This window comes from Sebastes umbrosus, chromosome 20 (genome assembly GCF_015220745.1).
Source record: "Sebastes umbrosus isolate fSebUmb1 chromosome 20, fSebUmb1.pri, whole genome shotgun sequence".
Taxonomy (NCBI): Eukaryota; Metazoa; Chordata; class Actinopteri; order Perciformes; family Sebastidae; genus Sebastes; species Sebastes umbrosus.
In genome coordinates, this window is record NC_051288.1 from 21,452,841 (window position 1) to 21,480,493 (window position 27,653).

At 42.3% G+C, this 27,653-nt stretch overlaps 1 protein-coding gene across 7 annotated transcripts in view; it reads right to left on the reverse strand.

The window, feature by feature from the left end:
- sdk2b (sidekick cell adhesion molecule 2b) overlaps nt 1-27,653 on the reverse strand; it is a 327,437-nt gene that overhangs the window by 35,813 nt on the left and 263,971 nt on the right. For all 7 annotated transcript variants that reach the window (XM_037754749.1, XM_037754748.1, XM_037754745.1 and 4 more), the window contains exons 10-29: nt 26,641-26,757; nt 25,538-25,705; nt 24,960-25,062; nt 20,777-20,953; nt 19,675-19,811; nt 18,735-18,882; nt 16,626-16,766; nt 15,745-15,926; nt 13,999-14,114; nt 12,296-12,491; nt 11,815-11,913; nt 10,107-10,298; nt 7,637-7,758; nt 7,383-7,492; nt 5,848-5,998; nt 5,477-5,714; nt 3,217-3,332; nt 2,856-3,045; nt 1,608-1,706; nt 948-1,142 (exon numbers count right to left, since the gene is read on the reverse strand). In XM_037754749.1, the coding sequence (XP_037610677.1) occupies nt 948-1,142; nt 1,608-1,706; nt 2,856-3,045; nt 3,217-3,332; nt 5,477-5,714; nt 5,848-5,998; nt 7,383-7,492; nt 7,637-7,758; nt 10,107-10,298; nt 11,815-11,913; nt 12,296-12,491; nt 13,999-14,114; nt 15,745-15,926; nt 16,626-16,766; nt 18,735-18,882; nt 19,675-19,811; nt 20,777-20,953; nt 24,960-25,062; nt 25,538-25,705; nt 26,641-26,757 (2,997 nt within the window). The remainder of the gene's footprint in view (nt 1-947; nt 1,143-1,607; nt 1,707-2,855; nt 3,046-3,216; nt 3,333-5,476; nt 5,715-5,847; nt 5,999-7,382; nt 7,493-7,636; nt 7,759-10,106; nt 10,299-11,814; nt 11,914-12,295; nt 12,492-13,998; nt 14,115-15,744; nt 15,927-16,625; nt 16,767-18,734; nt 18,883-19,674; nt 19,812-20,776; nt 20,954-24,959; nt 25,063-25,537; nt 25,706-26,640; nt 26,758-27,653) is intronic.

Here is a 27,653-nt window from a genome sequence, read left to right on the forward strand (position 1 = left end):
TTTCCCACCAAAATTAGTGTGGATATGCAGTTTTTTTAAACGGGAAAACCTCCTTTCTCACTGCCAGTAGGCCATGTCGTTACTCTGTTTTTTTTCCTGTTCATTCACGTTCAATGTCACGGCCGGCACCGGAAGCAGGGTTAGTAAACAGTGAAAATGTCACGGTGGTTACTTATTTTTTAAATCCGTTACTTATTCAGTCTCTCTTTCAAACTCTCAAACCAGAGTTGGTGATTGTTGGAACAGTGGAAAGACTAACAAAGACGGTTTTCATGAGTTTTATTTATTTTCTGTCGAGTTAAAATTACTGTTTCTGTCAATGGAGTCTGGTGGCTTTGAGGAGCTCATATAACGGCTGTTTCTTTTCACATCTAACTCAGGTAATTAGGGGTTTATTTCGACCAAACCAGACTTGGTGATTGTTGGAACAGTGGAAAGACTAACAAAGACAGTTTTGATGCAAGGTCAATTTTATGTTTCTATCAATGGAGTCTGGTGGCTTTGAGGATCACTTATAACAGCTGTTTCTTTTCACATCTAACTCTGTGAATTAAGGGTTTATTTCAAACAAACCAGACATAGTGCTTGTTGGGAGACAGTTTTGATGAGTTTTATTTTGTTTCTGTCGAGTTTGAACGAAGTGTGTTTCGAAGATCAGGAGGTCAAATTACTGTTTCTGTCAATGGAGGCTTTGAGGAGAGCATATTAATTGCGTGTTTTGCACGTTAATACATTTTAATAATTGTCCAAATCCCTGTTGATTTTATTTATTATATATTCAAATTAGCGTGTCATGTTTCCATCACTGCCATCACTACCACTTCACTTTGCCATTAGAGAGGATTTATTTCATGTGCTCATTCAGACTATTTTTGTATAATCATTCGTCACATATCCAGCGCTCTAACATGGTAGAATTAAAATGCACCACACATTCAGTAAGTTACCTCTTTTCTCCGTGGTGACCACCAGCGCCTCAGCGGCCTCGCCCCAGCCCTTCCTCGTCTGCGCTTTGATGCGGAACACGTAGACGGACTCTGGCTTCAGGCTGGTGACTGTGTACTGGCGAGCGCTGGGGATCAGCACGTCCACTGTGGGCGTGTTGCTATTGGAGGAGTTGAGGTGGTATGTGATCTGGTAGGCTGGAGGGACAAACAGAATGCGTCATAAGGAGGCTCAATGGTGAATTAAAACTAGGCTGAAAAATGTATTTTAGATATTTGAAAGCATTTGTTGTTTGTGTTGGTTTTGCTATCAACAAGAGGGAAAGCAAACTGTGCAACAAGCAGCTTTGTCTCTCCTCAAATGATCCCATTAGCATCTGCTCCTGCGTGCTACTGTGTGGCTCTGACATACTGTACAGTTTAAAATAAATCACCTGACATATGTATAATGAATCAAACGCTCACAAGGAAATCCCCAATTAGCTTACAAGAGAAGCCAACTCCCTTTACAGCTGCAAAATAACAAGATTTGGTATTAACATTACAAAAGTATGTTGAGAGTCAAGTAATACGACAAATGCAGCAGATTCTAGTAAAATGTCAATAAATAAAGTCGACCAAGATATAAGAAATAAAATAACATCTTCCTTATATGTTACTAACCGAGTATAATGCCGTTGGGCTGCGAGGGGGACTGCCAAATAAGCCGGACTGACGTTGTCCGCACTTCAGGGAACAGGATACCCACTGGAGGTCCTGGCACTGCAGGAAAGCAACAGACATAATGCATAATACAGTGGAAAACACTTATAGTAATCACGGTTACAGTGATCAACCACTTATATGGATCAAAATGCTTGGGACAGAATCATTCCTATATAAATGCTATTTAAATTTGCTTATAGTAATCAAGAAATCCACTTATAGTGTTCATTTAGGGTCTTTTCATACATAACAACATGTGGAAACATTTTTAAAACTACTGTAATTCTATCTACAGTACTTTTTATTCAGCTTTCCAGCTGGCTACCTGAGGCTGGCACTGCGTGCACATTGAAATCGTGATGGGAAAAGTAAAGTTATTGTCTCTCAATGAAACGAGATGCAGCAGCAAAACTTGGTGTTCCTCAGGCTACCTTACAGAAAACAAAACCCCCCCGCACACGGGGAGAGCACCTGTGGTTGAAGCCGCCTTTGTCAAGTGGATTAATAATGCCTGGTCACGTAATGACCCCAGTGTGAAACTCTGCCAACCCTCAACCAGCTCTGCAACACCGCAGCGTGGGGCAACACATGCAGACGAACGGCAGCCCGCCACCCTCCATGCTGCTCACTAGGTGAGCAAAGAGCCCCGGCAAAGGGGGCGCCGTTCATCTGCATGCAAACCGCCTGCGCTGCTGTGACGCAGAGCCAGAAGAAAAACTGGGCAAAAGGGAAAAGGCAGATGAATTGCCAATGAGCCTGTCAATAGCGAAGCTGTCTGTTTCATTACTTTGTATTCTGTTCATGTAATAAATGAATGTCAATTAATTGTCGTCAATTAGATGCTAATCTGCATGAGAAATAAAGACAAACAACAACCACGAATACAACTCAGAAGTTACTCATAATTCCGATTTGGTGACCAAAAATCACATCAAACTTAAGATATATTCTCCACTGGCCTTTTCACCATTTAAAGTGAAGAAAATTAAGATGAAGAATATACTGTAATTTCCTCAACAAACCACAAAGGTCACCAACATAAAACAAAAAATCGACTTTCCATAAAGCCCTGACTTAATTAAGGTTAATGTAATTTCATATGAGAAAGTATTGCTATATTATTGCTTTGGTATCCTTCATGTTTTGCCATAATGCAATAATGCAATTAACTCTAATGCTCAATGTTGCTTAGTCCTATGTCCGTACCATCATCCAGAGTCCTCTCCAGGATGGGTGGAGAACTGGGCCGTCCATCTCCGATCCGCGTGAAAGCCAGAACCTGGATCTCATAGAGGACATATTTCCCCAGACCGGTCAGCTGGATGCTGTGGGTGGCGTTCCCCTCCACCATCCAGAAGTGGACCGAACTGTCAGAGTCCTTCTCTTTGTACACCACCTGATCAATAAGTTGGGAGAAAAGGGAATTTGGAAATTAAGTCGGAGAAAGTGCCTCACATACTGTCACCCTGCTGCTTTGCATACTGCCTATAAATAGCAATGAAAAACAATTAGAGGTCTTTGACTGCTCAGTAAATAAACAGCAAATACATGAAAAGCTCAAACAGACCTTGTAGCCCAGAATGAGACCATTTCTGTCTGGCTCAGGAACTTCAAACCAGCGCACCAGGATGCTGCTAGAGGTGGTGGCGAAGGCAGACACGTTGGTGGGTCCACAGGAGGGGACTGGAAAACAAAGAGAGGCGAAAAAACATTATGCCTGAATAGTCCATTGTTTGACATTTTATTCTGAAAGATTAATTTACCATGCTCCCCGTGTGTGTGTGTGTGTGTGTGTGTGGACGTAGGTGTACTTTGAGTGATCTGCTGTGGTTATATTATGTGTGCTTGTGTTTGCACAAAGCCTCTGATATCCTGGTATACCCTCCAGGCCTGCTGAAAATAAAGAGAATAGGCCTTTTCTCTTCCTTGGCACTCATCCCTGGACATAATGCGCTGATTCCTAAGAATTTGCTGGAGTGAGTGGAAAAAAAAGAGCACAGGAATTCCACATTGGAGTCCATGTGTTCTCAATTTCCTCAGACTCCTTCCACTACTTACGACCCAACGTCTGGTGAGCAGTGTGAAAGCAGAAGCATGGAGGGAAAAGAGGTGTTTTTTGCTTAAAAAAAAGTCCAGACATGCAGCAACAGTCTGCTCACACATAAATTTAACATATGGTAAAGTGTAAGTGTTACTTCTAATATGACTAATATTGTAGATATTCCACACAGATGTTGTAAAAAACAACATTAGTATTAGAAAAGTGGAAAAAGAGTGCTTTTATTTTTGAGAAAAATCAATGAAGATATGGTCATGGTCAGCGCAGGACTTTCACCGGCGGCCACGGCCGTCGTGGCCACTTTGTCCGGCCTTGATGCCCTTCTGAAAATCGTATGCCCTCCGGCCACAGCGGCCTTGATGCACCGGCCGCGCTGCCCCAGCTGATTTCGACGTTTTCTCTTCTGTCTCTTTCCTGTCAATATGTTTTTTTAGACAAGTTTTGTTGAGATTCTGAAGTGAAACGCTGCACACACAACCAGTGGTGGGTTTGATTTCCAGCCTGGTATGAACTGCTGGACTATTTATGACGAGAGTTTGGCACAAATTACCCATCGATTCCACTGGGCTCAGCTGTGCAGTGTTCCAGCCACTCCAGACAATGCTTGTGATTCCACCAGACGCGCCAAAGCACATTTCAGAAGCTAAAAATACGCGTCTGGTCGATTTTTGACAGAGCTGCAGCGCGTTGCAGAGAATGTCTGCTTCACTGGTTGAGGGGATGCACCCAAAACTGTCTCCTTCTCCTTATACCTCCACCTCCTTAACCGGTATTATTAGTATTGTCTGTAGGCTACAACTCAATAAAGTTTTTAATTATTTTGTGAAATAAACAGCTTTTTTATTTCTTTATTTCACTGATCATTATATGTATTATGTATCAAAAATATGTCTGTCAAAGTTAATGTGGTAATAACACGTTAACACAAATTAGTTTTAACGCCACTACTTAATCTGACACATTAACACAGCTTGCGATTTTTAAGTTGTAGCAGGCTCATTGTTAAAGCTAGAGTGAAGATACTAGCATCATATGAAACTAGAAAACCTAAGGAATCCATTGGTACCAACCATGTCATACTAGCTCATCGCAAAAGAGGCTACAACTTATGCTAAACTTTGGCGAGGAAAACTGGCTTTGCCATTTTCAAAGGGGTCTCTTGACCTCTGACCTCCAGATATATGAATGAAAATGGGTTCTATGGGTACCCACGAGTCTCCCCTTTACAGACATGCCCACTTTATGATAATCACATGCAGTTTGGGGCAAGTCAAGTCAGCACACTGACACACTGACAGCTGTTGTTACCTGTTGGGCTGCAGTTTACCATGTTATGATTTGAGCATATTTTTTATGCTAAATGCAGTACCTGTGAGGGTTTCTGGACAATATTTATCATTGTTTTGTGTTGTTAATTGATTTATAATAATAAATATATACATACATTTGCATGAAGCAGCATATTTGTCCACTCCCATGTTGATAAGAGTAGTAAATACTTGACAAACTCGACAAAATATGTGTGTTTCTGTGGGCTTGTTTCAGGCGTATAATAAATCATTTTCATTTCATTGTTGTTTCTGTTGCAGGAACTTGACACTTGGCAGCAAGAAACAAAAGTGCCTTTGAGTAATTAAGCAAACAATGCTGTGTTTTTGTAATGCTAATGATGCAGTTTGCTATTACTCTGGATCATAGATCATCTGATCTTCATACACCAGACAGCCGGTGTTTTTCACTGAGGATGACAGATAAGGTGCTGACTCACCAGACTCCCTCGTCCGTCCCCTGACCGGCTGGCTCCAGGGCCCCGTCCCGATGCCATTGACGGCCTGGACCCTGACCTCGTACTCTGTCCACTCCTCCAGGTCCTCGATTGTAAACTCTCTCTCCAGACGGTCAGCTATGATGTGGGTCAGCGCCCGGCCCTGTGAGCCCGCACGGGAGTACTGAACCCTGTAGCCCACCTGCTCCGCGTTACCGTTGTATTCCCACTCAGGCAAAGGCTGGACATAGAGAGAGGGGGATGGAAAGGAACAAAGCCAGACTCCTTAGATTCAATCTTTATAGTGTAACCTCATGATTAAGAACGGTAATGGATGATTCAGAGACCCACGCAGGAAGCAGATTCCTACTCACCATCCATCGTAACCAGAGGCTGGTCTCGCTGGCGGTGCGCAGGGTGACGTTGGCGGGGGCCATGTCAGGAGGAGCCGGCAGGGTCTGGATCTTCCTGGAGGGCTGACTGGGAGGACTGGTGCCCACAATGTTCACCTGGCGCATACGGAACCTGGTGTTGGGAGATAAAACATTATAATTTATAATAATCTAACTTCTGCAAAAAGGATGGTTTCATTTCAGAATCTGGCAGTTTGAAATTAAACTCCCGGCCATTATTGCGGTGCTTGCAGCGTGCATCCTCTTACATGAAGCTTATTGCATTTGAACTGAGATCAGAGCATTGAATATGAACGCCGCATGAACACGAGAGGAGGGCTTATTTGTGTTACAGCCTGAATATGCAAAACAACAACATTTTGATCCAACGTGAGCGTTTATCTCCACTCAAATGTAAACTGGCAGCACTGATGTTGGGTTGATGAGAACCATAGCTGTTGTAGGTCTTCAGGGATTGGCTCGTTGGCGAGATTGAATGTGAACATGGAAAACAAGCAGACTGCGCCGAGATAAAGATCATGTAAAAATAATTTTAAAATCACACTATCCATAACAAGCTTGTATCCAAATCAAAGGGGGTAGAGAATGAGATAAGGCTCCTGGGATGTGCTGAAATTAACTGATACTGAAACACATACACCTTATCTGTTGTTTGTCACAATCTGCACACACTTATCTAGCTTTAGTTTGTACCGAGGAAATCATGAGCAGAATAATCCCTAATAAAACTAGAATTGTAGAAAAAGGCCTCAAAGTTTCAGGTTAGTTTGCCTATATGGGTTTTCTATGTCTAACGTACCGTTAGATATCTGTTTATTCAGTGCAGGTAATCATATCGGGGAAGCCAATCCATATGTGACTACGATTGTGAAGTGCAATAACTTTCATTACAAGTGAGCTGTGCGTGAATGAAAAAGAGTGAGTATTTTTGACCCGAATGCTTCGAAGCTTTGACCATTGCCGTGGTATTCGACCTCCAAATCACTATTTGAATGCTTTGTTTTTTAGATTTGTTTATTTATATATTTATATATAAGTATGTAATAAGTAAGAATAATGTACAGCAATTCATTCAGTCATTGTTGCTAAATACACCCAGACAGGGTGATGCGGCACCTCCACATTAAGCGGAGCGGTTTTGCATCGCCCTGAAGGGGTTTATTTCACAATAATGCCCCTCTAGCTGTACATTATCCTGCTTATTACACGGCTACTTACGTAAGAAATCAATAATTTGACGCAAATACAGTCCGCCAGAGTCCGACATCAGAGCTGGGCCCATAGCAACGGTCTGTTACTGTTGCTGTTTTTAGTGGGAATAAGTTGAACTGTTTTTCCATATTTTACTTTAAAACTTTAAAATAAAGTTATTTTATTTATAAAATATAAAAAAAAGAAGTCTTGGCTAAGTCTGGGCCCATTTACAGTTTTTTTTGCTAACCAAAAATTGGTTACATTCAGATGCCCGTTACAGATAAATGTTCCCAATAGGTTACCTGTAGAAGGTGTACGGGTTGAGACCTGGCACCTCCAGGGAGCGAGCCTCGGGCTCGTTGGTCACCTGGTGGACCATCACCCAGTCCTCATTTTCTCCCACCACACCCACCTGGCACCAAGACAATAGAGAGCATGACACATACAGTAGATGGATGTGCAAGCACTGCAAACCTCTTTGTGTCAATATATTGAAACAATCCAAAAGCAACAACACGTGATTAAGGCAACTGAAGTTGGATTAAATGTGGTTCACCTGGGCCTCCACCTGCCAACGGGAAATGGAGGTTTTGCCATCGTAGCCAGGTTTGAACTGCAGGGTGACAGAGCGTGGGCCGATGTTGGAAATTGCCATGTTGGTAGGAGGGCCAGGGAGCTCTATAAGGAAGCAGAGAGGACAAAGAGAGAATGAGTGAGGGAGCAAATCACTGACACTGCTATAGGTGTATTTAGTGTAGCTGCCTCTCACACAGGCCGGTTCTGGACATTGCTTTGGAAAATCTATCTACCCCAGCGCCCCCTTGTGGCCGTACAGATACCGCACACAGATTCATTCCTCAGTAACCTCACCTCTCCCTTGTGCTCCCAACTTCAGCTAAAACAGCAAAAGTAGATTTGATTTGGAAAAAAAAAAGATGCTTACGCAGAGTACACAGGCGGAGACAATGCCATGAATGTCAATTACACCGCAGTTATCTGGAGATACGATTCAATCTGATATCTCGCTGTTTACACTTGAGCTGAGTAAACAATAAGAATGGATTATTCCCTGGAAATCCTGGAGGGGAAGCAAATCGGAAAAATGGTGGATTGAAAGAACAGCGGGAGGGCTTTTTTTTCTGCGTGTGTGTATATTAATATCATGGTTTGTTTGTGTGTGTCTAGGTAGGTATGTGTGTGAACGTGCTTGTGCATAAAATCATCCTTTTTCTCCTCATGCTTCCCTCGGGATAAACATTAAACCTACCATAACATATCCCCATTCCAAAGCACAATATAGTGCATAAATCCTAGTTGAGGATATTAACGTCAAACTGTGGCATATTGGAGTGTGGACAGTGGCCTAATATTAAAAACATATAATCACTCCCCTGGGCGCACTGAGCAATTTTTTCCCAAGATTGCTTAAATGCGAGTGTATTCAACCCTAATGAAATGCAGATTATACGCGTCGTAGTAAAAATTTCTAAATCATTTGCATGACTGATTACTAGATAGGTGTTTTCTTTACACGTATACAGCCAGAGTAATTACCATTCTGGGGACTATTACGACCGCTCTCAATGTAACAGCCTGTCATTTCACAGGTTTCACAGATGTACAGGCTCTGAATGCTGCTCCAGTAATTGATGTGGGCATTGTATTTCTATTACACAATTTTGCAAATATGAAATCATTAAACGCTGTAATTGTCCTTAATGCTCTCGTGGGAGCCGTTATTTCGCAGATGTGGCGCAGACATGTGTATTGGTGTTTTTTGGCTCGGCCCCAGCTGAGGTGACTGGGTTCCGATTTCATTGTGTCTGGCGCCAGAAAACAGAGAGTGTGTTTAATTTAATGTGAAATATGCGAGAAAGGTTCCTGTTGCTATTCAACAATTAACCCTGAATATATCATTTTAACAGAAAGCCTGCATTACAGTATGGAGATGTGGAGTTTGAAAGACGACATTTAATGAGGCTCTAATGAAAGATGACACTAGGTTGCATTATGGGAAACGTAGGATCCAGTGATTTTTGTTACTAGGAACTAAAAGGCTGGTCTTGATTGCTTCGATTTTGATTATTTTTGGATTATACAGACAGAGTAACTGATTGAACTCATTGTTTCTGGAAAGAAATGTCAAGAAATTCAACTTTGACCTGATATCACAAGAGTTAAGTGAGAAAATAAGTATTTTTTAGTAATTTGGGTGAACTGAGCCTTAAAGGTACAGTGTGTAGGATTTGATGGTATCTAGTGTTGTGGTTGCAGATTGCAACCAACTGAGTACCCCTCCGCTCACTCCTCCCTTTCCAAGACTGCGCTAACGTGACCCGCCGAGGGCAAAACCGCGGTAACGCTGTTTGCATCGCTCAGAAGCCATTCTTACCATCAACTCAGCCACGATTATCTCAACAAATACACATCATATCTCTTTAACATTACGAGTAAAATAAAGAACATACACAGCAATAGAGGGTACACATTCACATCATCAGTCCACAACCCAGATATTTGAATCTTGTTCTTATTAGAGAACCTCAACCTTTCTAAATGCAACACATCCATCAACTCTCTTATCCACATATCATATGTTGGTGCCACATAAGTACAATAAGATTCCTTGCTACAACCATACCAAATGAAATGGCCTGAGTTTGATATTTGTTTGCCATAGGTAACACACTCATGGCACCTAAAGACAGCAACTACTGGGTTAGGGTACCAGTGCTTCTCAAAGGCTTTAGAGAAACATTTAAATACACTTTTCCAATAAGTAAACAATTTCCGACAAGAGAATGTGTCAATGTCCCGTCTGTCTCTTTGCAGCTGTTACAGACGGGGACACATCAGGGAAAATCTTGTCTTTGGAGTAGTAAAGCTGATGCGCTGTTTTGAATTGTATCAGATTGTTATTCTTACCATAGTAACACTACTTTAGGAGCAACAGAAGTCAGACGGCGGCTGGCGCTCTGCGGCTTACGTTACTGGCTTTACGTATCTGTACTTGTTTGTTTACTGACCTGGTGGGACGCCGGAGGAGATGGTGGAAGAGGACAGCTGGCCCTGGCCTTTGGAGGTCATCCCCGCCACTTCAATGGTGTAGGTGGTGAGAGCGGTGAGCCCGGTGACCCGGTACTCCAAGGTGACGTTTGGCAGGTAGTGGGTAACTCTGGTGTTCGTTCGGTTGAACTCCTCCCACGAAATGCGGTAACCTGCAGAGCGGCAGAGACGAGTTGACAGCAAACAGACAAGAGAATCTTCTCAGGGAAAAATTCGACAGCAGTTTTACAACAATGGCAACTCTCGGCTCGCATGCTATGGGGCAAGCTAACAGAAATATTAAATTAACTTCATCAAAAATTGAATATAGCAAATTAAATCAGCCTGTGATTATACGTCCCTGCACACACACACATCCTCCACCCACTCCCATCCACACACACACACACACACACACACACGCTTACCCTCTCTAAGTTAATGCAATTTGCTCCTTGGCCAGCAGCTCTTTTCATGTGATTGCATAAGGCATTAGGCAGCACTTCTTGCCAAATCAATAATTTCACATGGCATGTCAGTGTTTGTCTCCTGGGATCGTGCAGCACATTAAAATGTTTTGGAAAAACACTTCACAATATTCGGCTAAATCTCAACCTTTGTAAACACTTCAATATTAATGCTACTGGTGGGCATTTGTTCTTTACTCTGAGTTTATACAGAATGAAGGAGAAGAGCATTATGTAAGCTGCAATAGAAGTTTGCTAGAAAGATATTTAATTAATAAGGACACATACATCCCCGGTCAAGTGAAACAAAATCTTTATTTTAAACATGAATTAACTTTTTATATTTCAAAGCAGGTTACAGTTATGACCGATCTAAAGGGTTATACTGTTTTAGTAAACTGCCCTTCGTCTCTGCTTACTTCTTCTATTATTTAAGACTTGAGCTGTGTTTTAGGAAGGGAGCCTCTTTGTGATTTTACTTGCAGAGCTTGGGGGAGGATACAATGCTCTTTGTTTGCAATGTGATGTTTTATGTAAGAGGTTCTGACTGAAGTGTTGTCTCACTGATGCAATTGGTATACTTGGTCTCTTATAAGCTCATACGGCCTCTGCAGTACTATGTGCATGATGCAAATAGTACCCATCCTAAAGGTTCTTTACACACCTGCAATGTTTTTTTTTTGTGTGATTCATTTGCACGTCAATATATTTTTTCTAACTGTTGTTTTTTTGTTGAGTACTCTCACATTGTACATGAATATTATGCGGCGAAAAAGTTTCTTTCACACCGCAAATAAAGGCATCAACCAATCACATTGTGCGGAAGCAGTTGAGTTGCGCCTATACTCATGAAACAACAACACAGCGGCTCCGTTGTCTGAACCAAGATCCACTCCTTCCGTTCTTACCTTTCACAATAAAAGCCCTAGACATATAATATTCGCAGGTGAGTATTTTGCATTTTCCTGTCATATATTTGTGTGTAGAGGTGCGTGTGTGTACAGTACTGCGGCAGTGGCGCCGTCCTGGGCACTGAAACGTGGGAGATGGAGACAGACAGCTTCAAATACCTTTGAATATTTCTCACCAAAGCTTCGAAGCCCAAAAAATGATATTCGGGACAGCCCTACCGCCAACCTTGTGGTTAAAGGACGACCTGCTCTACCTCCTGATTCACAGCCGGCCTTACTACAAGTATAATTTTGGAGTGAAGTGAATCTACCTGTGAGAACTCCGTTCTTCTCGCCGGGCTCGCTCCAGCTGACTTTGAGTGAGGTGTCCAGGATCTCGGTGAAGCTCAGGTGACCCACAGCACCGGGGGCTGGACAGGGACAAATAAGAATAATGAGCTGGGCCAATGGGCAAATGAGACACTCAGTATTAATTCATGCTGAGCATCAGTTGGCACAGCTGCAAAAAGCATTTGCATTTTAAACGTGTTTACAAATCAAGCAAAAACAAGGTAACCGCTGACAAGTTGAGGGAAATTTTGTTAAAGCTTAACCAATTATCTGTAAGGGGAACTAAGCCCCATTTATGATGATCCCGGCTAGATGCAGAATAAACTCAGTCATTAGCACTTCTCCACAACTTCGTTCTGCACGAATAATAGATCTCGCCCGCAGGATGTGTTACTGTGAGATGCTCGGTGTCCCCCCTCGCCAGCGCCACGGAGAGAAGACTGTGGAAGAAAAGTCACTCACTGTCCTCGTGTGTCCTTAACGCCTTGGGCGGGCTGCGGGGGCCGTCTCCGGGCGTGGTGAAACACAGCACAGAGGTGTAATACTCTGTGAACTTCTTCAGTCCTGTCACATATCCCACATGGACGCTGTCCTGGAAGTTCGGTCGCGCCGTTACCATAGCAACTTCTTCGTCTCTGCCAGGCTCCCAGGCCAGCAACTAAAAACAGAGAAATGAAAAGAAACAAAAAAAATGACAGACAGCAGCTAATCATTTTTCTGTAATAATTCTCACACATTTATTCTCAGAAAACTAACAGGAGTGTCTCTCTCTCCGGTAAACTGAGCCACTCTGAGGAGTTATTTGGCATCATAGCTCTATCTTTATTTAGAAAGATACCCTGAAGAGGTTTTGACTGTGCGGGAATAGCTCCATTAAGACAGAGTGGGAGAGGAGAGTCATCCCATCATGCATGTTGATTGCGAACCATATAGCATCTACAAATGGGACCTGGATCGACCAATTAGGTGCTTAGGTAATGAGTCCCAACGGCAAGTCGATTGGGGTTGTTTCCAGTTTCCAGAGAGAGGGAGCTTCCAGGGAAATAAAGAGCTGGCAAGAAGATGTCGGAAGAATAGAGACTTGACTGTCTGCCACTCTTGCTCTTTTTTTTTCTCTCTCTATCTGTCTTTTTCTGTTTCTCTCTGAAAGCAGAGCTGTAGTTCTCAAGACCGGTCTCAAGATCACTTTTTGAAGGTCTCAACGGGCAACTCCGGGGTCTGAAGTGCCTTAAACTTGCATTCTCTCTAACAGCCAGCAGGGGGCGACTCCTCTGGTTGCAAAAAGAAGTCTGATTGTATAGAAGTCTATTAGAAAAGGAGCCTACTTCTCACTTGATTTATTACCTCAGTAAACATTGTAAACATGAGTTTATGGTCTCAATCACTAGTTTCAAGTCTTCTTCAATACAGCATGATGTTCATTTAATAAATTATGGTCCCATTTAGAGTCAAATAGACGACAAGGAGACGTACGTAGATATAAACAGCTCATTCTAAGGTAATGAAAACATAGCAATTCTTATTTTCAGGTGATTATACACTAAAGAAAACATACTTATTAATATTATATTCCATTTCTGCCAATAGATTCCTCCTAAATCTTACACTCTCTTCCTTTAAGTCTCTCTCTGGAGAAAATATCCAGTATTTAAAATTCCAATTTGGTTTGCACAGTGACCCCTCCGCCCAGCAGAGTAAGGCCTGTGGAGCGCTATTGAACAGACAGACAAAAAGGCAGGAAAAAAAAAGAACCAAAGACATAATTAAGTCGCAACAGAGTCGACGGAAAAAATAGAAGTACCCTTTGGCTGCGGCTTTATGATTCCCCGTGGGCTACATTTATTTCAATGAAGTATACACAAGAGACGGAGAGATGGACTGTATTCAAGAGCCCATGACAAAATAATGAAGACATTCTTCATTACGTGCACGCAGCTTCACAATAAAACATATGAAAAATGGTTGTAAAGATAAAGAGAATGACCTCCGACTGACAAATGGGTGAACCAAGTCCATCGTTCACGATGGCAACCAAATGTCTTTTGCCCCTTGGCTCTGCTCTCCCTCTTGCTACACAGGATATGTGATACTACAAGTTCAGCTCTGACAGTTCTGTCAATGTGGACGTGATGGCTGCTGGTGACGGCGCCGCGGCGGCTACTGACCTTGTAGCCCTGGTTGATGCCGTTGATGAACTGTGGGTTAGGGGCTGTCCACGTGAAACGGATCGTTGTCGAGTTGACCGACTCGGCCTGCACGTTGCCGGGGGCGATGGTGGGTACTGGGGATGGACGAGGAGAGGAAGAAAAAGGAGAAGTGGGAAGATAGAAAATAAAGGTGTGAGAACACATTTCAGTTGACTGCTGGAAGTCTGCCTGCATCTATTTTGATGTCAGTATTGATCGCTGCTGCACAGGTCAGGGCAGATACCGCCATCACTCTCTTCCTGATGACACGGACACCTAATACCAGGGCTCTCTGTGGGTTTGTTTGAGACTGTGTGAGCTGCTCATAGATTTCATGGGGGGACGCCACACCTTTGTGTGGTCCCTTACAAAGAAGAATCAATGATAATGCAGTTGAGCATCAGTCAGCACTGACTTTTAGTGGATGATTTCAGTCACAGATGAAAAATTAACTTGATGCTAACTAGAATAGTGGTTTCCAACCTTTTTTCCTTGAAATATGATAATTTTTTTAAAACTTAATTAATTTACTATAACAGTGTTACAGCCTAAATTGATTTTTTGTTATTGTTGTTAAATAAATGTAACTTATGATGCTGTAAGATTGCTGCTAGACCGCCTCATTAATACAGATATGTGTCTTTATGTGCGGTAAGCGGGAGAGAAAACAGGTTTTTGACCTCAGTGAAAATGTGTTTTTTGAAAGGCTAAATGCCAACAAATATGGATTGAAGCAGAATATTTCATTAAGATAAAAAAATGTTGTGAATTTCTATCTTTTTTCAATAAATTTAGAATTTTGGACGCTCTGAAGTTATTGGAAATCACAAGACTGGGAAACAATCCTGCGCAGCCACTACTGGAATCTGATTCTACAAATAGTATAATACCAATAATATTAGTGTAGCCGGATCTTTATCTGCAACTGTGCTGAAATACTGTGTTTAAAGAGAATGTGGTCTACTAAATAGCAAAAAAATATATCTTTTTAAATAGTTTTATTTACAGATTTTTGTAGAAATCTTCCAGTAAGTATGTTATTAAGATTTTAGTTATTCACCTGCAAATCTAATTTTGACGACCTCAGAGCAGCATCTTTGGCGCCCACCTAAGGGGGGCCCGGACCCCAGGTTGGGAACCACTGACCAAGAAGTTTTTTTTTTTCTCGTGTACACTGCACTTGCGGGACGTTACATCCCAGTCTTGTTCATCATGAACAATCATCATGCATAAAAGAGAAGCTTGCTTAAAGTTAATCACATAGGGATGTGCGGGACAATTCCTAATTTGGGATTAAATGTAACATGGATATTTTACGTAGTTACACAGCGTCAAGCACTGTGTGTTTCTGGTCAGTTTACCACAATACCAGGAGACGGTCTCTCACTAATTTAAAAAAAAAGTTTGGACGTGTTTTTGTGGAGATCTGTGGCAAAGAGTGTTTTCATAGTACGTAAATACATTTCTTTAACATACTAGTTTTTCGATTACTGAGCTGTGTGTCTAAGTCACTGAATCCAACCTTATATGTACGGTAGGTCATAGAAGCAAATTTCAAGTGTTCGTTTGTAGCAGAGATGTGAATGTTGCTTGTAGGTTGTGTCCCGCTCTCCCCTATATGCAGACTTATTAAAAATGACACACTGAATAATTAAGAAAGAAAGAAAGTAGTCAGCATATCAGCTTTGGCCTCGGATCAATATCATCGATGATACGAGTGCTCACCTCCCTGCAGAGTCCACTCAGTGACTTTATGGCTGAAAGTGCCCAAACCCGCCCCGTTGTAGGCCGCCACCTCGATCTCATAGTTGGTCCAGATGATGAGGTCCTCCAGCAGCAGGTTCGTCACATCAGGACTGGAGATGTTCTTCATCTGGTAGTCCACAGGCAGCCCAGTCAGACGGTACCTGACACACACATAATTAAAAGCATTATAAACCTGTGTTTGCATGCTGAATTTAACATTATAGATGGGTCACTGACAAAGAGAGGGCATGCTTAAGCCAGTACACCAGACTCCCTGCTAGGGGGAGACAAAGCACCAGCAAACAAGCAATTAAAAACCACTGACAGCACTGTCTGTTGTCTGGAAAACACCTGCTGTTTCATTTGGATGTAATGAATAAAAAGCCCTGACAGAAAAAACAAACTAATTACATGTTTACAGGATATAAAGTCAGTTTGGCACATTGCTGACTCTGCCTATTAGAGTCGCTAAAGTTTTTTGAAGTCAAACAATTTTTAGTTTTCTCTCAGACTAAATTATTTTTTTAAATGCAGTGGTGTTAAACTGACACCGGAGGGGCTCGTACGTGAAACATACGGTGTGTGACTGAATTCCAGCTCTTACCATAATAAGATAATGTCTTTATATTTGTTCATGCTGAAAGTGGAAATACTAAATTGTCAATGTCACAAATTAAAACACCTTCTTCTCCTGCTGTGTCTTCCTTCTGAACTCTAGATATTTACATCCCTGTATTAAGAGCTGTTTTGAGTCTAACAGGACATGACGGTGAACCTCGTGCTGAACTGAATGTTTGAACTTCAAACAGCCTTTGAAATAAAAAGTGAGACATAGATAGGTGGATGAGCAGGGATCTTACCGGATGGTGTAGCCCCTGAGGATGCCGTTCTGGTGGCTTTCCGGCGGAGGCTGCCACTGGATCATGATGGACTGGTTGGTCCGGCCGCTCGCGATGACGTTTTGAGAAGGAGCACTGGGCGGCTCCTCTGGGAGAGAGACACTACAGAACACACACACACATGCAGAGATAAGAACAAGAGGGCTGTGAGAAATAGACATAAATGAACATTTTCTTTCTGAAAATCATCATGAACACAGCTTCCAACTTAAATGAAGCTTGTATAAATGAACATCTTAAATGAAGCATATCAATTTTAAAGCTAAATATCACTTTAATTTCAACTGAAGCACTTAATACAAACCCTCCTTTTCCGTCCCTTTAACTGTTTCTTACCACTTTGTTTTCTTCGTTAAAGTGTAACTGCATTTGAATGTGTTTCTTTAAGCTATAAACTAAATGATATGTCTGAACTGTGATGAAACACATCAATGCTAGTCTATAAAAATCTGCATTTCATGGTTGAAAATGGCTCAACACGCCATCTCCTGTTGTAAATCAGCCCTAATCTTGAAAGGCCAATTCTGAGATAGAGTCGACCGTTTGGGACTAATCTACGTCATGACATTTATACAAACTGGAATTACTGCCTCGTGGTTGTATGCCTCCGCCAACCAATCAAATGTTGTTAGACATTAGTGTGAAATTGTTATAATTAGCGTATGAATTCTTGAGGTATGGCCAAAAACGGGTTTTATGAGATCACAGTAACCTTGACCTTTGACCTCCCAAATTCTAAAACAGTTCAGACGTTTGTGCCAAATTTGAAGAAATTGCCTCCAGGCGTTCCTAAGTTATCGCGTGAATGGACTGGACGTACGTACATGTGTACAGACGGACGGACAACCTGAAAACGTAACGCCTCCGGCCACGGCATATAAAAAGAATGTTATCGCCCTTTAATCAGACGCCCCTCCTCGCGTCTTCTCATAGCGTCTCGGAGGGTCTCGGTCTCAGTTCCTCATCTGTGGTCTGATAAACAGTAAATTGACCAAATTCAGTACTTCGCATCACTATTTTCCAAGCTAGCCGTGTTTGTCGGCGCTGCGTCGAGGCTTTTGTCACACAGAAGTAGGCGCGGTTTCATCTCTCAGCCTCTTGCACACTTTTTAGCATTTTTCAAAATTGCAGTGGGTATTAGGCTCAGAGGGGTGAAGCACATTAAAAACCCTGACCAGTCCTTGTGTGCACAGTGCCGCCCTTAACACCACATCTGAGGAAGACATAGGATGCCTGGGCTACTCAGCTACCTAAACATTATATATGGATAAAACACCACGAGTGTCTGGGGAGAAGATACGTATGAGAAATGGGACTGAGATCAGTGGCGGTGACTAAGTACCAAATAGCGTCACAGAGTGTACGGTGCCAGCCCCCCTGCATCACACAGACGGAGCCCCCCGTGGCTCTCCTCTGGCTAGGGAGCTGGCAGTGTGAGGCAGCGTGACAGACTGGTGGAGGGAGGGAGGGATGGAGGGTGAGAGATAGAGGGAGGAATGAGTGCTTGAAGTTGTGCGAGGCCGCGGAAAGGCCAAACCTGATGTCGCCTCAAACCTAAATCCCTCCTGCGGCTTTCAGAATGTGAGAGCATGCGGGTGTTTGCGAGTGTGAATGTGTGTTTACATGTAGTGGTGCATGTTTGTGTGTGTGTATCCCGCTTTGGTAGGCTTACATGCCTATCCCTCTGACTCTTAACCGAAGGGATCAGTCAAACTGGTTGTCTAGGAAACTGATTTCTTGGGTACAATGTAGTGCTACAACAACAACTTTTCTGACATTTGACAGAGATCTCTCATTGTTTTTGCCAAATAAATGTTACCTTCATACTATTGTTTGGTGGATTTGAAAAGAAAATAATGCATAAATGCTTCTCTACAATGAAAAAAATATGATTTTACAATAACATGTCCTTAAATAATTGTATGGAAAAGTGTAGCTTGAAGGCTCGCCCTACAAAGGAGACTGTACACTACCATTTTATATTTCTCTGTTTGGTATAACCTGGATAAAAGGGACAAAAAACAGTTATGGTGTTGATGTGGAGAGATATAGGATCCGTCTTTAGCTCACCGGTCGGTCTCCTTGCTGAACTGCCCCTTCCCCACATCATTAACGGCACAGAGGCGGAACTGATAGGAGCGCGCCGGGATCAAGCCATTGACCGTCACTGCTATGGACTCTGGCTCGATATTGGCCAGCAGGATGGCCCAGGGAGCGTCTAGAACAAAAGAACACCAAGGTTAACACCTTGTTCCACTCGTATCTTGCTCACTGCTATGCTAACCCGTTCACCGAGGAAGGCGTCTAACATTTAGAGCCATTTCACCAATATTCAGAAGGGATTTTACACTCTCACGCCTGCAATCATTTTGTCACGGCAGGTCACAATTTAAAATTCAAATTCATTAAATGAAACAAGTCATGCTGAGAAAAAGGAAGCAAGGGCACAACGTGCTGCAGATTTAAGCCCAACGCAGCTCTACAGTGTACGAACTTAAAGGAATACTTCACCCCAAAATGATCATTTGTATATCAGTTACTCACCCCGCGTTACCTTGAGTTCTGAAGTTTTCTTCAAGAATTCAAGGAGGTGAAGTATTCCTTTAAGAAGAACATGCTTGTTGCATGCAGGGCTGCAAAGTGATAGACTGTAATAGTGTAGCTTACACATACAACTTGAGATTAAAAGCAATGATGGACATTCTTAATTAGTCTTATTGATCATGCTTTTGCTGCATTTGCTTTGCAGTTAAGCTCTTTGGGAAAAAACATTAATAGAAGGCTGGCTGCATGGAAATATAAAATCTAAACACGCAATATACACGGTCTTTTTCTACTCGTTGATGCAATGTTGATCCCAAGAGTTCCCTCTCCCCCAGAGCTAACTCACTACATACAATTTATAGATGTTAAAGTGAAACTGACACAAAGGCTACAAAGCACAGAGGGGTAGAGAAAGATGCGATAGATTGATGCATGACAGGAAAAGACTGGATATTATGTGACTTACTGTTCTCAGAAACCTCCAGGACGTAGCGTATGAGGGGACTGTTGCCATCAAAAGGCTTGGCCCAGGCCAGGTCGATGGCTCTTTTTTCAGATGTGCTCAGCACGGCCGTAGGGTTCTCTGGGGCATGGGGCAGCTGCCTGTGGGGAACATCAGGACAACTTCGATAAATAAAACAATCTCTCCTATCACAGCAAATCCTCCGCGGGGACAGAGCGTTACCGAGCATCGCTGTCTTCTCTCGTACAAATCTGAAGTAAAGCTGGATGTTCTATAACGGTTAGACAGGTGATGAAATGTGGCAAGACAAGACAGCAAAGACGGTTCCTTGTCGAGATGGACACACAGGCAAACAAAAGAAGATAGATATCACCAGGGGGGGGGGAGGAGAAATGGATTGAAAGGCATAAGGAGACAGATAGGAAGAAAATGCACGGATAAAGACATGAATAAATGAGGCCAAAGCTGGGGATCATTAATTCAGTCAGCCATGAATTCAGATAAGCTCAGACAGATTGATAGATAAACCTTATAGCAATGAACGAATACGTGCTGTAACTCAGTCAAAAGGCAGCCAGCCAACGAGGCGGCCGATAGGGGGACAAAGAGAGACACAATCAGTCAGTCAGTCCATCACTTTGGCAAACAGAAAGTTAGATGTCTCATTCATATTCAGTTTACCCGTTACTGCAGTGAGTGCCAAAGTACAGATAACATACAGTAAGATTTGAGATGACAAAAACAACACAGAGGTGTTTGTGTGAGTACGAGTGTGTAGTCTCACAGATGGAGGGGAGGGTGGTGGCGGTGGTGGCGGCGGAGGGGGGGGTGGTCCCCTGGGGCTGAAAGTGTGTCGGGTGAGAATGAGGACAGGCGAGGTGAGGAGGAACAGGCGTCATTTAAGTGGAAATGAGTCAGAGGTGTCAATAAGAACAGGCAGCGTGTCAGTGAAAGGTTGGTGGTGGAAAGCGTGCACATGCCTGGCATTCGCCTGTGTGTGTGAGCGTGCACGTGCGTCTTTGCGTTGGAGAATACCGGAGAAACAGGAGAATGTGAGAGACACAAATGAAAGAAGAAAGAAATCAATAAAGGCGACGGTGGTTACCTGACACGGAGGTGGGCGCTGCGGGAGGCGTTGCCGCCAACGGAGGTCACTCTGCACGTGTACGTGCCGATGTCACCTGACCAGGTTTGGGAGATGTGGAGGGTGCCGTCTGCCTCCAGCCGCATGCGGGGGATGGACTGGACGTTGATCGCCGAGCCCTCTTTTTCCCAGACATGCCTGGAATGCAAAGTCACCGGTTAGTTGGCCTGTTGTTGGTTTTGTCATTACATTTTCTCTATGCGATATCCAGAGCATCCAGAACTATTCGCTATGTAGAGATTTAGGTAAACGTGATAATTAGATCTGACACCACTGATTTCTTTAACGCATTAATGCAACTTGTGATTTTTAAGTTGTAGCGGGCTCAGTTTTAAAGCTAGAGTGAAGAAACCGGTATCATACGAAACTAAAAAAACCTAAGGAATCCATTGGTACCAACCATGCTAGAACATTTTGAACGGATAAAATAAGAGCAATTAATTTGCGATTAATCACGATTAAATATTTTAATCAATTGACAGCCATAGTTAAGATATCGATGAGTGATGTCTACCTGAGCAGAGAACGAAGTCACTCTCCCTCTGTGTGTGTTCTGTAATCGGAACTTCCTCTTTTAGTGCATGTTTATGCATGTGAGCGTGCACCCCTGGCTAACTCACGGCCGCCGTTCTGCACTGCACTCATACGGCGGTTACATTTGATAAAGCCGTCTCGACCAATGGCGTTATCCAAGAATTCCCGGCTCAGCCGTCGCCATGTTGACAGCCGTGCGGAGGCAATAGATATGCTTTGAATTTCTCATTGAGCACCTTTAACGTCATCATGACCACCAGCATCTGCTGCATCTTCATTCCTTCAGTCGATCAGTTTAAACCCACTGACAATGTTTAGTTGCACTAATTAGTCCCTTTTAAAGGAACATTGTGGTATTTGTCAACCTGGGTGTTGTTTTTGCTCATTAGTAAAAACACAGTATTACTCGCCACCTCTGAGATTTGGGAAAATGCGTACTCAACAACAACAACGTCAAACAGGGCTAGGAGGGTAAGCCTCCTACGGGTTTCCAAAAAAACTTTAATTAAACATCTCAAACACCACACAGAAAGTAATCCGTGTCGAAATTGTTCTCGCCAGAATCTGTAATTCCCAAATCTGAAATGTTATCATGACGAACAGTCACAATGGAGAGAAACAAATCAGAGGTGTGTTACAACTGAATGTGAAATGAATTTTAGAAGAAGCTTAATTGCATACGGAGTCAACAGAGTCGTGAATGGAAGTGAACAAACAAGTATTCTTTGTAGGCGGCACACAATGAGGCAAAACCGCATGAATCACTGAAGGCAAAATTGCCTTTTTGTAACATCGAAATAAAGACCCTCATACTGTATGTTGAAGCACACTCTCAAATTAATCTTTAGTCCCCAATTAAATGCATGAGCAAATCCATCAAAAAATAGTTGCTGCCAGATTTCCAGACCCTGACCTGCATCGTTTAGTTACCTCCTGCTGGGATGTGAACTACGATGTACACATGCATGTCAGCTTTAGATGGTAGGTTAACTCTGTCTGACAGTAAAGCAGTGAGTAAACTGAGGTTTGGCTTGTTATTTATTCCACCAGAACCCGAGAAGAATATGCTATTAGCGAGGCATTTCATCTTTTCTCCTCTCTGTCTCTTCAAACTTGCCATCAGAGCTGCCCTGCATGCATATCATAGCGTCTGACAGCCGCATATCAAACGCCGAATTCACACTCATCAAAACCGCACAGCTCAAACGTGGCGTCAGATGTAGCCTTCTCCTCTGAGTAGAAAGGGACAGGGTGGTCTATTGATCGCTACTGATGTCGACTACAAGCGTGCGGTTCAGTAAATATCTGTCATTGAGGGCTGTGCGTCGCACTGGTTTGGACTGGAATTGTAAACTGGAGGTGTGCGAGAACGACGTCTTCTAATGACATACATGCACATCAGTGGTCCACAAACGTTTTTTTTTTATGTGTGTAGGTGTTTACTTTTGCACAAATGACAGGTCTAGGTCACACGCTGTGTTTGTTTGCTCAGTCTTTATGTTGCAATGCATGTATTTATACGTACATGCAGTCAAACGCTCCTGTGAGGAAACTGGAGCACAGCAGCAGCATAGAACAAGATACGAAGAGTTAAATAATAAATACGTTGTGCTCAGGGTAGTAAATGACTAATTAAGGTGTTGAGAACAACACAGCAAGTAATAACTAATGATGAAGCATCTTCATTAACAGATCTGTAGGCCGAAATGGCTCAACAGCCGTGCTTCATTAGGTATCCACTTTGACGTGTAGCGGATAACAAATGCATAGAAACGTGAGCAGACTTATCTATACTGTAAATCCCTTTTCACCTGCCTTAGCAAAACATCCCTGAATCTCTTGCAAGTGGTCCAGAATGCAAAGGCCGCAAGGCTTTAGAAACAGTTCCTTTAAAAGTTTTCATGTGACATCCATCAAATGTGACTCCCTATCAAATTGAGAATCCTATTTAAGATTTGTCTGCATGGTCAGGCTCCTGCTGGCTCGTTGGCTGAACCTCGCTCGTGGCACAAAACCAAAAGAAAACTGTGGCTTTGAGGTTGTGGCTCCTTCGCTTTGATACTCAATTCTTTTTTCGGACTTTCTGATCCCTGGACATTGTGGACTCCTTTAAAGGATAAGGCTGGCAGTATTTGATATTTTTTCTTATTGTGAAATAATCCCATGAAAAGATCAAAACCAACAAGGATCGTATCCTTCTAACAAGTATTGCTTCTGTAGCCAAAGCCTGAGATTCATCTGCGCCGTAGAGCTCCATTGGTGTCCAAAAACGATAAAAAACACATAATTGACTACGTTTATATACACACTAATATTCTACTATTACACCGAATATGAAAACAACATATTCCATTTAGATATTCTGAATTAGGTCTTATTCTGAATGGAGCATTTACTGATTCTTTGAACATGTATACAGCACGTTCAGAATGTGCGTCTCAATTGGGGCGATGTAAAGCTGCATGTTAACATGAATATTAGTGGAATATTTATTTTCATTAAATATGTAAACAGCCATGTAAAAAAAACATGAAAATAGTCCACAACAAATGTACTATTTACATTTGCTTGAGTAACATTTGCTAAAAACTACAGTGCCCTGCTGTTTTAGTAAATGACTCAGCCATAAATAAAAACATTACTTATTGAGAGACAGACTAACACATTGTTGGGTTTGGTCATTTTATTTGTTGACAAGAAGATAAATATAGGCCAGCCTTATCCTCTAAAACAGCAGTTCAAGACCTACCAATTTTAACTTCCCTTTGTTTCTTTTTTCACTCTTTCATCGTGTCTGTATTTTTACTCTATTGCTTTTATGGTGAAGCACTTTATGAAATCTCTTCTGGAAAAGTGCTATATATATATATAATGTAACATAAATAAGCATACTAAATACTAGGGCTGTCAATCGATTAAAATACTACTTTTAGTAAAATAACATTTTTTTTATCAGTTCAAAATGTACCTTAAAGGGAGATTTGTCAAGTATTTAATACTTGTATCAACATGGGAGTGGGCAAATATGCTGCTTTATGCAAATTGTATGTATATATTTATTATTGGAAATCAATTAACAACACAAAACAATGACAGATATTGTCCAGAAACCCTCACAGGTACTGCATTTAGCATAAAAAATATGCTCAAATCATAACATGGCAAACTGCAGTCCAACAGGCAACAACAGCTGTCAGTGTGTCAGTGTGCTGACTTGACTATGACTTGCCCCAAACTGCATGTGATTATCATAAAGTGGGCATGTCTGTAAAGGGGAGACTCGTGGGTAACCATATAACCCGTTTTCATTCACATATCTTGAGGTCAGAGGTCAAGGGACCCCTTTGAAAATGGCCATGTCAGTTTTTCCTCGCCAAAATGTAGCATAAGTTTGGAGCGTTATTTAACCTCTTTCGCAACAAGCTATTATGACATGGTTGGTACCAATGGATTGTTTAGGTTTTTTTTGTTTCATATGATGCCAGTCTAGCTTTAAAACTGAGCCCGCTACAACCTAAAAATTACAAGTTGCGTTAATGCGTCAACTTTGACATCTCTGTTTATATAAATAAACTTCATTTCCTCAATACATCTCTGTTTGTGCCCTTACTTGACAGTCACACTGGGGTCATGTGTGACTCCACAGGTCATAATGGCTTTAGTTCCTTTGATAACACTCTGGTCCTGTGGGGGGGTGGTGATCCGGGTGAGAGCTGTCGAGACAAAAGGAAGACAGACAGAGAGAGAGAGTGAGAGAGAGGTGAGGAAAGTAAAGGAAGAGAAAACAGCCTACAAAATGTTCCGCCTGAGAAGAACAATACTAGAAAAACAACAACATGACAAACAGATTTCAGAAAAACTCATTTCAGTTGAAATGACATGCTGCTGTTTTGTATTTCCTTTCTTGATGGCTTCTAGCAGAAAACACCTCGATGATGACTCCAAACTTGCACAGAAGGGCGCTTTTGTATCCGAAGGAATTGAATGCAGCTTTATTATTATATGGCACAACCTCGTTTCCCAACCTCGGCTAAACAGACAGAAACACTCCACCACTGTTGAGTTCCTATTTTTGCCACATGGGAATGACTGTGAAGGATTGCTTGGCGCTTTTACAACAAACAAATTCAGGTTTCTGTGTTTTTTAAAACAGGATTTGAAAGGCCGAGTCCATTTGACCCCACTCACCCCAGACCACAAGGTCAGCGGACGCCTCGTCGATGCCCCTGGAGTTGCTCGCCATGCAAGTGTACGTCCCGGCGTCGGAGATGTGTGAGGGGGAGATGAGCAGGCTGCCCGACTCGAGCAGGGTGAACCTGGGCAGCTGGACTGAACCGCTGGCCAACACGCTCTCACCTTAAGAATTTGAAGAGGTAGAGATGAGAAAGAACAGAGAGGGAAAAGGTAGATTGAATGGAAGGAGAGAAAAAAAGAGGCATTCAGGACCAGAATAGGCGAGGGAAGGGGATTGTGAGGAAAAACAAGGACATTGTTTCCCTGATCTGCTCTTGGGATCCAATCAGGCTTTATTTGTTAAGCCATGGCAAACTATGCTCCCACGCGTAATAGATAACGGACATCATAATCCCCAGGTGTGTGTGTTTGTGTGTGAGTGGTAAAACTTCATTTTACAGGTCTGCAAAATTCATGGTAATTAGGTGATAATTAGCAGGTAACCTATTTGAAATTTCTTTGGAATTACTGCCAAATTACCCCAATATTTACTTCAAAATTGATCAAAAATGACTTTATTATAAACATTATTTAATAATTATATTCCGCTGCTTCCCAATAGCTGGTAATTTATTTAATACATTTCCAGGAAAAGAATCCAAAGTTAATTGATAGGCTTTATTTCCATGTCTGCTGATAAATAGATAATAATTAGCTATTTGAAATTTCTTTAAAAACTCCCTGAATCATTACATCAACTACCAGTTTGTGTAGACAATAAGTCACACAATAGCGAGATTTGTGCCTGATCAGAAGTGTCTTCTATTAGTTTTGGTTTTCCACCTCCGATGAAGAGCAACACACAGCCACTACTCAATCTTAAGGGCCCTATTTTAACCATTATATGCTATTCTAGCATATAATTATTAAATAATGTTTATAATAAAGTACTTTTCGATTAATTTTGATTAAATATTGGGGTAATTTGGCAGTAATTCCAAAGAAATTTCAACAGCTTACTTGCTAATTTTCACCAAATTACCATGAAATTTGCGGACCTGTAAAATGAATTGTTACCGCGTGTGTGTGTGTGTGTGTGCATGTGTTGTAACAGAGACCTTTTTGCCAGGTGATAGCCGGTCTCGGAGCTCCAGAGGTCTCGCAGTGCAGGATGACTGAATTGCTGTCGATCACAGTGCTGTCTGAGGGTCCGGCTGTGATATTCGGGGCAATGCCTGAGGGGAGACAAACACACACACACGCAGAATAAAGAGAGAGCTCAGTGCAGCAGAGAGAGGAAGGTAAGAGGGTTATAGAGGTGAGAGAATAAACGTCTATGGCAAAACCCCTCTTCAAACGCATTTCCTGTAAGCGCCAGCCTGCTGCATCTCGACGCTTTGTCCCACTAATTCTTCACGGATTGACACAGCCTTCACCTCGGTGCCACAACTGTCTGCTGCCGGCCTATTTTTTCTTTTTGCACCCACAGAGATATATAGGAAGGGAAAATGAAGCATAGAAAGAGAAGGCAATATGTAGATAACTAAAATCCCCATTTGTGACATGCAATAAATCAAAGCTTTTATAGGATGACAGAAAACTGTATCGCTCCCAAGAGAGGAAGAGGGAGTTTGTCAGAGGAGCGGTGTTGATCTCAGGGCACGGGGAGAAGAACAGAGGCAGAAGTGGGGACATGAATGTGTGAAGGAAAAGGGAGATGATAAGAGGAGATCTGGAGGAATGGGAGAGAAGAAGAGGAGACAGTGTCAGTGAGAGAGACAGGGTTGGAAGGGTTTTGAGTTAGCGAGACAGAATATCATGAATTCTGATAATGTGGTGCGGCGTGGAGTGAAAGCAGCAGGAACTGAGACAAAGTGAAGGAAATTAATGTCAGAAACTTGCCAAACAGATGCAGAGTGAAAAACAATTAGCAGTCATTTTCAAATTCCAGCGGTGGCATGAGCTCAGAAAAAAACACATTGACAAATGAATTCAGGTGACGGAGAGGAGTCTTTTTTTATAGTCATGTAAACTTAAGAGTGTCGGCCTAATTGTCAGTTCATTTAAGAAAGTCCAGAGATTTAAAACACAGTTCGTAACTAATGAGAGTATGCAAATACATACATTACAC